The sequence below is a fragment of the Amblyomma americanum genome, chromosome 1, assembly GCF_052857255.1.
Source record: "Amblyomma americanum isolate KBUSLIRL-KWMA chromosome 1, ASM5285725v1, whole genome shotgun sequence".
Taxonomy (NCBI): domain Eukaryota; kingdom Metazoa; phylum Arthropoda; class Arachnida; order Ixodida; family Ixodidae; genus Amblyomma; species Amblyomma americanum.
Window position 1 is genome coordinate 425,738,686 of NC_135497.1, and position 14,379 is coordinate 425,753,064.

General features: G+C 51.6%; 1 protein-coding gene across 1 annotated transcript in view; it reads left to right on the plus strand.

Moving 5' to 3' along the window:
• LOC144103697 (O-acyltransferase like protein-like) overlaps window positions 1-7,834 on the plus strand; it is a 72,370-nt gene extending 64,536 nt beyond the window's left edge. Inside the window, exons 12-16 of the mRNA XM_077636357.1 lie at window positions 1-21; window positions 183-303; window positions 1,595-1,784; window positions 4,392-4,534; window positions 7,052-7,834. The exon at window positions 1-21 is cut by the window's left edge and continues 9 nt beyond it. Coding sequence (XP_077492483.1) covers window positions 1-21; window positions 183-303; window positions 1,595-1,784; window positions 4,392-4,534; window positions 7,052-7,273 — 697 coding nt within the window. The 3' untranslated portion in view covers window positions 7,274-7,834. The remainder of the gene's footprint in view (window positions 22-182; window positions 304-1,594; window positions 1,785-4,391; window positions 4,535-7,051) is intronic.
• Window positions 7,835-14,379: the final 6,545 nt, after the last annotated feature.

The following is a 14,379-nucleotide window of genomic DNA, read 5'->3' on the forward strand; positions in this document are numbered from 1 at the left end:
GTTCCGCGAGTACAAGCCCGGGTACGTAATCTCTGTCAGCCGCACACTCGGCAAATACATCCTTCCACACCAAGTGCTCACTAACCAAAAATAAGTGACCAGTTGTGATTAATTTATTCCTTAGATTCTTTGTGCATAGACATAAAAAGCTCACATTTTCGCTTCTTCTTTATACTATTCAGAACGCGCAACACCTACACGGAGATGGTCTACATCCGGCCTTATACGAGAGTCGGCGTGTTCCTCACAGGGATGCTGGCAGGCGAGTTTCTCTCCCACCGGAGAAAGATCAACATTCACAAGGTGAGAGGAAGCGTTCATCTGAAACGTTACGAAGAAGATCAGCGATCACTAGAGAGCGACATGCACACGCGAGAATTTAGACTATGCTCCTCTATCGGCCGCGATGCCTGTTGGCATACCTTATTGCCCAATAAATAGCGAGAACATGGATTTAAACTGAGAGCACCGTGAAGGCATAACGCGTGCAGGTATAACGCACGGGCATGTAAGCGAAGATGTTGTTACTCCACACAATCGTGGTTTTTTACAGCATACTATAATGACGAATTAATGCTGAACGGTGCGACGCCTAGCAGCTGACACCCCGAGCAAACCTGTTTCTTGCAGGATACAAGCGTCTCCCAAAGCGGTACTCAATCTATGTTTATTTTTTGTCTCCAGCCGAGAAAGAAAGCGCATTTACAGCTGTATACGAAAATACAAAAATGTTGTTGCAGTCGCCAGGGAAGCTCCCCGCTCCCTCAAGCACTAAGTTTGGAAATTCGCAGCGTGGCACCTACCAGAAAGCCTAAGGAGGTTGAAAGCGACTCCCCACGCCATGAGAAATACGTCAAGAGGCGAAACGAGGGCGTAAAGCCTTGTCCTTTTTGTTGGAATGAAAACAATACAATAAAAACTGACAAGCGCTCAAGAAATGCTGCATAATGCTATAGCTATTCGCTTTGATGCATGCGTAACACCAAACGTCCCCTTTTGCAGCATGCGCTGCCAGTGCAGTGGCCGCTCGCGTCGTGCCGCGACGCCCCAACTTCTCTAACCGCTCTGCGTTGTAGTTGCGAATCCTTACCCTCCAGGATGCGCTGCAGCCGCCTAATCCGTCACCCTCTGCGCTGCGCCTCTACTGTGCAGTGCTTCGCTCCAACTATCGCCGCCCGTATACGCTTCTGCACACCATCGCGTGCTGTATAGCACCTGCTATTTCCTTCCCCTTAGCCCTTCCTACTTCTTACCTACCTCGCTGTGCAGGCGTCCATGCCAGCCTTGCAGATCCGGGAGTCCATACCGTTACCCGTTATAGCTTAAGGGAAGAAAAACACGGCGTTTCCGCATTCTACCAACCTACAGCTTAAGTAGGAGGCTAGAATAGAGGCTGTACTTAAGTCCTTGTGCTAACTCAAGGCTCGTGAGGCACTGACTATACTAGTTAGTTTCTCCCTTAGAACAAAATCTTCATAGGTATTTAGGGGTCTACGGAGACCGATAATTCCGGCGTGGTGGCGGTTGTGGCGTTGCAGTCGAAGCAGTGTGGACATTGGCGCTATGGAGGATGCCAGATTTCGCACTTGTGCAGGTTCCAGTATTTCTTGGCTGGCTCTGCTGCTTGGCAACTCTGCTAGCGCTCATCCATGCGCCGTTCAAGTGGAACCGCGGCCTAGAGCTGCCGGGCACCGAGGCGTCCGCCGCGTACGGAGCCTTTTCCAGGGTCCTGTGGGCAGCCGCCATCTGCTGGGTGGTGGTCGCCTGCGCCCACGGATACGGCGGTGCGTCACGCCTGCTTCTGCGAGCACTTCATTACTCTGCTATAGGAGCAGCGAGCCAAGTACTACCACTGTACTATTCCCGCTCAAGTGGGGCGATTAAGTTTCAGCGTTAGTTATACCCCACCCAACGTCAACTTTTAGGAATGTATACACCTCCAGGACTCCCTGCGCCATGTGGCCTTAGGCGGGACCTTCCCGAGAGTGCCCCCTGTCCGGGCCAGAAGACGTTTGTGGCTCAGGCCGAACTTCATGACGTCGTCTACAGGCAGCAGGGGAACGCGATAGCTTCTCGGTAAGACATGCTGTAGCCGACAGCAAGGAGTTGAAGTGGCCAAAGATGTCGGCCTTGTTGACGCCCTTGCGTCGGCGTAGGTGTGACTTTCTCTGAGATATACTGACACTCGTTACTGTAGAAGGACACAGGAGGGCTCCATTGCTCATAACCGGCCTGAAGGTACAGCTTTGCTTCGCTGAGTTTTTTTTTACACTTATAGCTCTGACTTCGGCTGAAATGCAGAACGGCGTTCAGGTTGCAGTGCCCCCATTTATAGGTAAATGCTGGTATGCATTACATAGCCCCATCGACACAGTGTTCATCTCTGTCGAACTGAACATCGAGGCTATATGAGGCCGCAGGCACGTCTAGCATGGGAAAGCACTCCACTATCCGTCAGTAAGCCTTGCTCTCTCGAAATACCTGTTCCGTAAGATGCGGCAGTAGCAGATATCTTTCAATGACGCGAATCTCAGCATAACCATGGGCCTCTTTGATTTACCACACTTGGAAAGCCCGCTGCTGCTTCGTGAGAGGAAGGCGCATCATCGTCACATGGGCTGGCGGTCAGCAGAACCAGCTCGCCGGCAATTATGAGGGCAAGGCCGTCCATCGATCACGGAAGACAAATGCCCTCCGGTGCTTTGTGTGCTGGTGCGTCTCGTTGCTCAGCAAGCGCTCATTGGCTTCTTGGGAGCTATAGCGCTGACGAGAAGTTACTGAGGGAAATTACAGACTCCAGACCGAACGGCTGATTGCGCTCGCACATGTATACATCGATGACGACGACACGAACGTATGGCCTTCGGCGCGTTGTGTGCTGTCGTGAAGTCTCCACGTAAGGTTCGATAAATCTCCAAAAGCATGCGACGGGCAGTCCCGCTCTAACGTCTTTCATTCGATATCGCAGTGGACAATTGCGCGTGCATTGCTCCTCGAACTACACGCCGTACTCTCGTATTATCGCGTGTTTGTTAACTACGAAGTAAGTATATGATCACAGACGATCAACGCTGCATTCTTGCCAACTATTCTATGGTCGTTCTCATTTCTATGTTCGTGAACTGATTCCCGTGGGCTGTAAGCGGAAAATAATCAGGGTACATTCCGCTTAACTGTAGTCTGTAAACCGCCGGCTGTTAATACTGCTGCCGGCATGGAATGCACGCATAATGATGCCAAACACGCATTAAAGGTGGCCGAGCGTTTTTCTTGCCGAAGCGCGTGTACTGTGCAAATTGAGCGCCATATCACATAAGCATGCTATTGATTCACCGCAGAGAGCAAGGACTCGAATGAAAGGAGTTACAATCCGGCCTTGCGTGTCGCCGCCGTACTGCTTGTGTAGGCATGATGATCTGTGCAAGGACCCTTTATTGAATCAAATACAAGGTAGTGGAAGTATACTGTACCTCTCGGACATTTTAAGCCGTTGTGGCAGAAGGCCCGAGCAGCAAGATTTACGGCAGTCGGCGACGACCGAATCAGCACCCGCTTTGGTTGCAGTCACAACTCTGGGGCCACATATGCCCGTACTGATGCCTCGAGCTATGCGCACGTGAGGTATTTTAGTAAAGGACACGCCTCAATAAATCAAGCATTTTTGAAAGAATATCTATCTGCCTTTCTACGGCGCTGAAAACAAGAACGCGCTAAATACGATGCCTGCATGCGCGTGTCTGAGAAAATATACTTGAGCTGGAATCTGCAGCCACTCTGGAGAAAAGCTATCAGCAAGTATATCGAGAAAGCCCCCTAATACCATCGTAATTTCTGCCGACCGCACAGAATGAACATCCGAAATATTCTGTGAATCGAAACTATGTGATCGCATATATGAACCGGGCATTTGTGCTTGCGATGTGGCGAGACGATCGATACACAACCACACACACACGCAGGCAAAACAAATTAAGAAACGACGGCAACTACCTCAAAAGGTGTCACACTGCAGGCGACACAGACGATATCTACCGTGGTCGGGCCGAAACGAGTACCTGCGTCGTGCTAGGGATCGAACAAAACTTCGTATGAAAAACTGATGTTCTTTAGAACACATAAAAATGCCGCGCATGATTCCCACTGCCATAGTAACTCTTCGTTGCCTGCTATTTTCCTGAGCGCTGCCAGCAGAAAATCACCCTGGCAAGTCTGGCTGCCGAACGCGTCCTGGGCAGCCACCGGAAGTGCGCGAAGCAGCCCGAGAAAATCGAGCACGTGACACTGCGCTCTGGCAACCTGCGGTCAGCCCGCAGGAAGCAGTGGATAATAAAAGAGGACCCATGCTTACTCTGCGTGCTCCACGACTCCTAACGAGGTTCCTTTCGACGCAGGCTGGCTGAACAACGTGCTGTCGCTCAGAGGCTGGCAGCCACTGAGCAGGCTGCTCTACTCGCTCTACATGGCCAGCCCGCTGGTCATCGCCTACTCGAACGGGGTCCGAGAGCATGCTTATTTCCTATCCTACGACGCCATGGTAAGCGAACGAATCAAACTTACTTTGCCGACGTAATAACGCTCGCCGTTAAGCGCCTAGCTGCGACAGACGCACAAGTGTTGTTCTCATTTCAGGCAAGTCCCTGCTGACATATGCCATCGGTCAGTGTACATTTTGCTGCGCTTTGGTTTCCACCCATTTTGTAACTGGGGCCAGACATGAAAACTCGTAAAGTCCACGGTGATGCAGTCACACCACCAGAATCACACGAATAAGACTTCTGTGGGGTACCCATCGAACACTTTCATCTGGTATATAACCGAGCGTAGTTGATCTTAGAGAGGATTACACCGTTTTGGCTCAAAGCCGGTTACAGCGTTCTGGAGCTTGGCACACGAATTCTCGTCCCAGCCGCACTTCGATTCAGATTTTCGAGCTACCGCCGTGGCTGAGCGTGTTATGGTGCTTGGCAGCTACCCGAAAGACGCGGGTTTGATCTCAGCCGCGGTGGTCGCATTGCAAGGAAGGAAAAATGTTAGATGGTCGTGTACTCTGCGAAGTGAGTGCAGGTTAGAGGCGCAGGGGGCAGAAATTATCCAGAGCCCTCTAATACGGCGTCACCCATAGCCTGCATGTGTCTGTTTTGAACGAAAAACCTCTTGAAATTAAATCAAACCAGATATTCAGATCTTGGTTTTAATGAGCCATTGGGGGAATAGAATTCAGGTCCATACATTAAGGCGTTAGACATGGCCAGTACATGCAGCGAAGGCAACCAAAAAAACGCCATTTTTTGTGCGCTGTAGGTTATTGTAAAGCATATGCAAGTTCTTAATGAACATGACCTTCGATTCCAATAAAATGACGAAGAAGTTATGCGCTCCCTGAAAACACTTAACGTTCTTGATTTTAATGTCTATGTGCGACAAAATGAAAGATTAATTCAAGGACATAGAAATCTTCAAACGCTTCCTTATAATAATCAACCTGGGCGGCGCTGTCGGCAGTTCAAGATCGTTGTGGCTCGTGTTTTCGAGGTGACGAGTAAATTTGTAGAAAGAAAAATAAAAAACTGCTCAGTGGAGCACAAAAAAAATTTTCGTACTTAACGATATATGCGAGACCCCCAAATGTGCTAAGTATTCTTGCGTTGTGTCAAATATACCGGAAGTTACTGAACCTATAATATGCGTAATTTTTGGTCTTTGCAAAGCGACAGTTCGAACTATCTATCGCTTGCAGCCAAACAGTGTTCTCCAGTTATCGAGATTAACATTTCATTTAAACTCTGCAGAAGCATTCTCCTTTTCGGTGTCGTACTACCTCGATGGAAAGAAACGCGAACCCGGCGCCAACATGCTCCGCTCTTTCAATTTCTTTTCACCATGCTTTTACTTGGATGATAGCAAAAAGACCCTACACTCGTCCATGATGCATTCTAGGACAACTCTAACGTCTTTTTCGTACCACCTAGGTAAATGCGCGATGAAAATAAATTCCAACAGCGGGGCGTGTTGGAGCCGGGTTGTTCGCGTTTCTTTACATCGTGGTAGTACTTCTTCCAAAACGCTGCTGGCAGCTTAAAAAAATATACTGTTTTATGCATGGCTTTTACTGCTAGCTCCCTCCGTAGCAAGAAAAATTATTAACAAAGCATACCTTTGAAAAGTAAATAATTTTTCTGTTTCCAAGGAGCTAACATTTATTTTTCTATCGAAAGCGAGAGGGTAACAGCCATCGCGCAAACACTCTAATAAATGGTCAGTCGCCGGGAAAGCATTGGATTCTGGTCGTAGTAATACGTAACAGGAGGCTGTTGCCATGCCACGGGTCTGTTGCCACAGAAACCTTTCAGAGGGTGGTAACTCTGGAAGGAGGAGGATATATTGCGACCGGGTAAGAATGCGTAACCGGAGGGTAGGAGGAGGAGATTGCTACCGTTGAGAGGGGTATTGTAAAAAAAGGAGACCGGAGCTGTTTGTTGGTGGGGTCCTCAGTCCAGGACTCCAGTAGCTTCCGCCAACGCTTTAGTGATGGTGACTAGCGCCTCCTGGTCTATCAGGGTGCCGCTGGCCACCGTCAGCTCCCACTGCTCCAACGCCGCGTTGGGCGAAAGAGAGTATGGCGAGAGCGCCTGGAACGGCAGACTCCAGAGGAGTGCTATTCGAAAACAATTAACCCTCAATTTACTTCGTGAAACTAAATGCGAAAATGGTGCGCTAGCACACACTTCGCTTAACTTTATGTATCTTTAATAAGCTTGGTGATTGCACTGCCGGGGTTAAATCGGGAGTAATTCAAAGCCGAAAAGAACAGATTTAATGACAAATAGCACAAAGTGAGTTTTGCGGATGATTTGTTTTTTGGTCTGGACTCCAGCGCCGGATTCACGCAGTAGTCAGGGGGCGTCGTCTGGAAGAAATCGCGAGGCAACGCTGCTGTTGGACGCTCGCTTAAAACTGCTGTCTATCCTCTATCTGCGCTTACAGCCGTGCTGCGTTTTCACGAGAGCCGCTAGACGAGTGTAAACAACGCTGCTATTCCTTTGTCGCGCAGTCGTACGTGCTGATTCATCACTTCGTGCTGGCCCTGGTGGCGGCAACGGTGCTGTCGCTCTTCCTGGAGCAGCCCTTCGTGCGCCTCGAGGCCCTGGTGGCGCAGAGGTTGGCCGCCAGGCGGGCGCCGTCTCCCGAGGCAATGGTGCAGGTGCCGCGCATCGAGCGCCACTGGCTCGACAAGGGACACGAGAATCCGGCGTTCGCCAAGGAGAAGCTTTGAAGCACGGCCACACTGAGACGTCTTTCGAACATCAACGACTCCATCGTGCCTCTGCTTTTCCTTTGTATCGTGCAGTCACATGTGGAACTAAGACAACAAAATTCAACGCTTTTCGCCTATGTAATCGCGCATGTAAAGGCAGAGCTTCGCATTCCTAGATAGCACTCGCAATTACGTCTGGCGCTGTGCTGGTCGACGACTTGGGACTGTTCAAAGGCAAGGTGGCGGGCGAGAACCGTCGGTCACGCTGTACAGCGCTACGGAAATCAAAGCAAAGGCTGTAGGTACTAAACTTTATTTGTGCACATTAAGCCGAAGAAAAAAAGAATGCCACATGACAAGCGTGTACCTCTGTCGCTAGTATATCGTTGTGCGAAAAGAATATAAATGGGAAAAGGCAGCCAAGAGGGCGCACTGAAGAATATAAGTAAAGCGCTAGCGAAATAACACCACCCAAGTAGCAATGCTGAGGGCTAAGTTCTCTATCACAATATCAGGGCTCCATCTGATGAGTGGTATTTCCATTAGCCAGCAACTCTTGCATTTAAGAACCTTTGTCTAAATGAGTTTATGTCAAATAAATTTTTTCCACGTGGTGATGTGGGTGAGCATTTAGATACAGAGGAATATTCCCAGATGGCAAGGCCAGAGCTCGTAGAAAGTTAAAACCTACGTAGGCAGCTTAACGCGAACAATTCATCGAAAAGCTATAACCAAAGCGACATTCCCGCTGTTGTTCGACATTGCTAGCCTGCTCATCTTCCGTTAGCACGCATTTAGCACGCGGCGGCTCCATCGAGGCTCCCGCCATGGCCAAGGGGGCAGCTAGCCGGATGCTACTCTCTTACGCTTGTGATACTCCCGAACATACGCGGCGTCCATCTGGCGACGAGGTTCGGTTTCACCGAGAAGGCTTGCGCCTTCGTGTTCCGCCTCACGTACGGCTGCATTTTTCTTCTTCTAAAACTTCTTCCCGCGCTCACGAGCCCTCCGAATCTGGGCTGCTTACTGCGGCTGATCCGACATTTCCGCGTCTGGCATGGCGAAGGAACTGCACGCCCTGTGCGACGTCCTCTCTGTGCCGGAGACGAAGCGTCCAATGTCGCGTCAGGAGGACTCGTTCTGCGTTGTAGCTGTGGCTTTTCGTTGGCCTACGACGAAGTCTTGCTCGGACTAGCCCTTTAACCACGGAATTTATTTCCGAAACACCTACAAAAATCTGCAAATTTTTAAAGTAATCATAATTTTTCCTTGTAATTCTTAACCTGAAACTATATTACTTCATCGGTTTCTGGGTAGAATTACCACAAAAATTTAGAAACGAACAAGCTGGTCTTGAGGGCAGCTCTGCCTGAGTGCGTCACCATAGTGATGATTAACAACCAACTGAAATTCGCCGCATTTATACCTGATAGCCTGTAATTCAGTGCCAGGCGGACAGGCGCTACATCATCTTAAAACAAACAAGGTTTCATCAGTAGTTACCATGCACTACCCAGCACGTCACCGTCGTCGCCGTCGCTCTCGCCATCTGAATCCGTTTCCAGCTCGCGCACGAAGTGTCACTTTAGGAAACAAATTCTATATTGGCACCAAGGCAGCTCTGTCTGCCTGTCTGCCTGCCTGCCGGCCCGCCAGCCCGCCCGCTCGCCTGTCCATCCGTTAGCCCGTCCATCTGTCTAAGCCAGTTTTGTGGCAGGCTGCACAGCTGCCCACCTGGTGGTTAGCATATATATATATATATATATATATATATATATATATATATATATATATATATATATATATATATATATATATATATATATATATATATATATATATATATATATATATATATTGGTGCGGGCTCATGGGAGCGCGCCGACGATGAAGACGAAGTGTGCGTGTGTCGGTGGACAAAGACGAAGTGTGTGTGTGGTTCGGATAGCCATCTTGTGAGTTCCCTGCTGTGCGCTGGACTTCGCTGAGACTGTGATCTGTGCCGGTCCTGTCTTTGTTACATTTTTGGTGGAGGTCCCGAGTATTTTCCAACATCTACGTGCCCCGAAGGCTCTCTATGAACACGGGTTAGACTCCGATTCATCGCAGTACGAATCCAAGGTCAGTCACCAGAGTACGGTCCGTTATCCCCTAGGACCAGGGCTCCAGCTGCGACGCGCAGGACTGACGCGGCACCTATGGCTAGCAACGGAGACGCGGCAGCTATGGCTGACAACGGGAACTCAGCTGCTCATTTTCTGGTCCTCCAGCCGCGAACGCCGCCGACCTTCCATGGCGAAGTGTTTGAGGACGCGGATTACTGGCTTGACCAGTTCGAGTGCGTTGCCAGGTACAACGGCTGGGATGCGGAGCGGAAGCTGCACAATGTTTACTTCGCTCTTGACGACACGGCGCGGACGTGGTACGAGAACCACGAGACAACGTTTCCTTCTTGGGAACGGTTCCGTAGCCAGTTGCTAGCGACCTACGTCAACACCGACCGTCGGGAACGAGCTGAGTCGGCGCTGCAGTCAAGGAACCAGCGACCCAATGAGAGCGTCGCAATGTATTATGAGGACATGACACGACTGTTCAGAAGGGCGGATCCAAACATGGCCGAGGACAAGAAAGTGCGCCACCTGATGCGCGGGATAAAAGAAGAACTGTTTGCTGGGCTTGTGCGAAACCCACCTAACACCACTTCGGAGTTTCTATCGGAGGCCACTACCGTCGAAAAGACCCTGCAACAACGCGCCCGCTATTACAATCGCGCCGTGAACACCGTATCAACTGCCGACTTTGCGCCAGCCTCCAGCGACTCCGCTGACACCCTTCGGGAGCTGGTTCGATCTATCGTCAAAGAAGAGCTGCACAAAATGCGCCTCTCTGCCCAGTCGCAGCCGCAGTGTCCATCGTTAGCACAAATTATCCGAGAGGAAGTGCAGCAGGTGGTTCCTGAACCTGTTGCCCCTGCTGCCCTTACACCGACGCCCCCGCGCCAGACGTACGCGTCGGTACTCCGACAGAACTGCGACCTCGCCCCTTGGAGCACCAGCCCATCTGCATCTGCTTTCCAGCCGCGGCCCCCGCCTGTTCCTGTGTTGCCCGAAGCCAGGCTGCGGAAGACGGACGTGTGGCGGGCACCTGACCGGCGGCCCCTTTGCTACCACTGCGGTGAGGCTAGCCATATCTTGCGGTGGTGCCCTTATCGTCGAGCTGGAATTCGCGGATTTCATCCGCGAGTCCCCTGTCCGCCCAATGGCGAACGGTCCCGCGAAATTGAGGAGCACCTGTCAACGCGCCGGGATCACACTCACACTGATTTCCCTCGCCCTGACTACCGCCCACCAACCTCTACCCGCTATCGTTCGCCGAGTCCCCGTCCTTCGACAAGCCGTTTCAGCCGCTCACCGAGTCCTCGCCGGGGAAACTAGACCCAGCGGCCTGCGGAGGTAAGGCCGCTGACGAGCGAACAGCCGAACATCCTCCATCGCGTTCCCGACCAGACGACGGCTATCAAACGAGGACACGTGACGATCACAAAGGATGTGCAGCTTCGAACTTACCGGTCGATATCGACGATTTAGCGGTTACGGCATTGGTTGATACGGGAGCGGACTATTCGGTTATGAGCAACGAGCTAGCAAAAGAACTGAGGAAAGTGTTAACCGCGTGGACTGGGCCTCAGATTCGCACAGCTGGTGGGCACCTAATTACCCCTGTTAGCCGGTGTACGGGGAGAGTTACAATCGACGGATTTATTTACGTTTGTGACTTTGTTGTCCTACCTCACTGTTCGCGCGATGTCATTCTCGGCCTGGACTTTTTACAAGCTAACGGCGCCGTTATCAATTTACAAGAGCCGCGCGTGACGTTTTCGCCGACGCAAGCAATTGAAATGCCCGACCCAGACGACTCCAGGATACCCGCCCTGCGTATTGCTGCTGATGACGTGACGGTGCCGCCGCGGTGCAGCATGATGGTCCCCGTGCGAAGTGACTCGCCCGGTGATCGAGACGTTATGGCAGAGAGAAACGTCAGCCTTCTACTCGAGAAAGGAATCTGCGCTGCAAGAGGGCTTGTTCGCTTACGGGATCGCTCTGCGACACTCTTGATCACCAACTTCGGAACAGAGTTCCAGCCTATTGCGAAAGGAACGGCCGTCGCATACTTTACCGACTTCGTTGAGCCCGCAGAAATATGTGCTCTGGAGCTACCGTCGCCGGACGGACGCGATGCAGCAACCGTTCTGTCTACCGTGGACATTAATCCCGGCTTGTCGGTGGGTCAGAAGCAGCGCTTGTTAGAGCTCCTTCACGATTTCGCAGAGTGCTTCGCCACGACATCAAAGGTAGGGCGCACCCCGGTTGCCAAACACCGCATCATCGTCAACGAGGAGACTAGCCCCATATCCCAACACCCGCACAGAGTGCCGCCGGTGGAACGGGAGGCTATACAATCCCAAGTGCAAGAAATGCTTGCAGACGACGTAGTCCAGCCGTCCACGAGCCCCTGGGCTTCGCCTGTGGTATTGGTGAAGAAAAAAGATAACACCTTGCGATTCTGCGTCGATTATCGGAAGTTGAATCGTGTCACGAAACGTGACGTTTACCCCCTTCCACGTATCGACGACGCCTTGGATCGACTGCGTGACGCTAAATATTTTTCTTCACTCGACCTTAAGAATGGCTACTGGCAGATCGAAGTGGACGAAAGGGACAGAGAGAAGACAGCGTTCGTGACACCTGACAGCCTTTATGAATTCAAAGTGCTACCCTTTGGACTGCGCCAGCAACCTTCCAACGCATGATGGACACCGTTCTTTCTGGGCTGAAATGGCAGACATGCCTAGTGTACCTTGATGATGTTGTCATTTTTGCTCCTAGCTTCGAGGAACACCTCAACCGGCTGCGAATGGTGTTACAGCCGCTCCGTTCAGCACAGTTGACGATAAAGCCACAAAAGTGTCACTTTGGTTTCGAAGAGCTCAGTTTTCTTGGTCAAGTGATAAGCGCTGACGGAGTCCGTCCTGACCCGGAGAAGACTGCCGCTGTGGCACAGTTCCCGCGCCCAACCGACAAAAAGTCCGTTCGTAGGTTTCTGGGCCTCTGTGCCTATTACAGACGTTTCGTTGAAAACTTTTCCACAATTGCGGAGCCCCTTACAATGCTTACTAGAGACAATGTATCTTTTGTGTGGCATGATGATCAGGAATCTGCCTTCAACGAGCTACGCAGCCGCCTACAAACTGTCCCTATACTCGCCTATTTTGATGAACGAGCTGCCACTGAAATTCATACTGACGCCAGCAATGTTGGTCTCGGCGCTATTCTCGTTCAGTGGCAGGATGGCAAAGAGAAAGTCATAGCGTACGCCAGCCGCTCCCTCTCGAAAGCAGAGGCAAACTGCTCTACCACAGAGAAGGAATGCCTTGCGGTAGTGTGGGCGATTAGCAAGTTCCGACCATATCTCTATGGTCGCCCGTTTCGAGCTGTCAGTGACCATCATTCGTTATGCTGGCTAGCCAATCTCAAAGACCCTTCGGGACGGCTTGCGAGATGGAGCCTTCGCCTCCAGGAATACGACATCACGATAGTGTACACGTCCGGCCGTAAGCACATTGACGCCGATTGCTTGTCACGTGCACCTGCCGACATTGCTCCGGCCGAAACGGAGGACGACTTCCCGTTTTTTGCTCTCGTCACGTCGTCCGATATAGCCCGGCGTCAACGGGCTGACTCAGAGTTGCGTCCGCTGATCGAGCATCTGGAGGGCCTTAACGTCGCTGTTCCGCGGCTTTTCGTTCGAGGTTTGGGTTCCTACAGTCTCCGAGATGGCGTCCTTTACAAGAGGAACTTCGCCCACAACACGGAAACCTTTCTTCTGGTTGTGCCATCCGAACTCCGTCCAGAAATCTTGCACGCCTGCCACGACGAACCATCGGCTGTCCATTTGGGTGTTACGCGGACGTATGCCCGCATTCGTGCGAAGTATTACTGGCCAAAGTTGCTCTCATCAGTCCAGCAATATGTGAGGACCTGCCGTGACTGCCAGCGACGAAAGACACCACCAGTTAAACCCGCAGGGCTTCTCCAGCCCATCCCACCGCCTACAACACCTTTCCAACAAGTGGGCATGGACTTGCTGGGCCCATTCCTATTGTCTTCCTCTGGGAACAAATGGATTGTTGTGGTGACGGACTACTTAACGCGGTACGCCGAGACAAAGGCGCTCCCCCACGCTAGTGCTGCAGAAGTGGCTCAGTGTTTTATGACATCAATCGTCTTGCGTCACGGTGCGCCATCAGCCGTCATCACGGACCGTGGAACCGTCTTTACGGCGGCATTAATGCAATCTCTCTTCGAACTCACCCACACCAGTCACCGGAAGACAACAGCCTATCATCCCCAAACAAACGGCTTGGCTGAACGCCTCAAACGGACGCTTGCAGATATGCTTGCTATGTATGTCGACGTTGAGTATCGTACGTGGGACGAAGTTCTTCTTATGCAACCTTCGCCTACAATACGGCAGAACAGGAGACTACCCGTCTTACACCTTTCCAGCTGGTCTACGGACGGTGTGTCACTACCATGCTGGATGCTATGCTACCCGCTGCTCACAACGACGGAGACATCGGCCCCTACGCTGACGTTGACACATTCGTCCAGCGGGCTGAAGAAGCCCGCCAACTCGCAAGGTGCCGGATTCGACATCAACAACAACTCGACGCTGGTCGCTACAACCTCCGACACCGATGCGTTCGGTACGAGCCCGGCGACTCTGTATGGGTATGGACACCTGTGCGCCGCCGCGGACTCTCCGAAAAGCTCCTCCGACGCTACTTCGGTCCGTACGAGGTGGTTCGTCGTATAAGTGATGTCACATACGAAGTTTTTCCGCGGGACACGACCTCCTCACCACGTCGGCGCCATCCAACCGAGACTGTCCACGTGGTGCGCATGAAGCCCTACCATGACAGGCTGCAACCCGCCGCTTTACCAGCTTAACAGCTCTCTGTATTCTCTGCCGTCCGCCGTCTATACCGAACATTACCTTTGCTGTCCGTGTTCGTTTCCGGCGTCGGGCCGCTGCCTTGATGGAGGGGGTAATGGCGCGTGCTC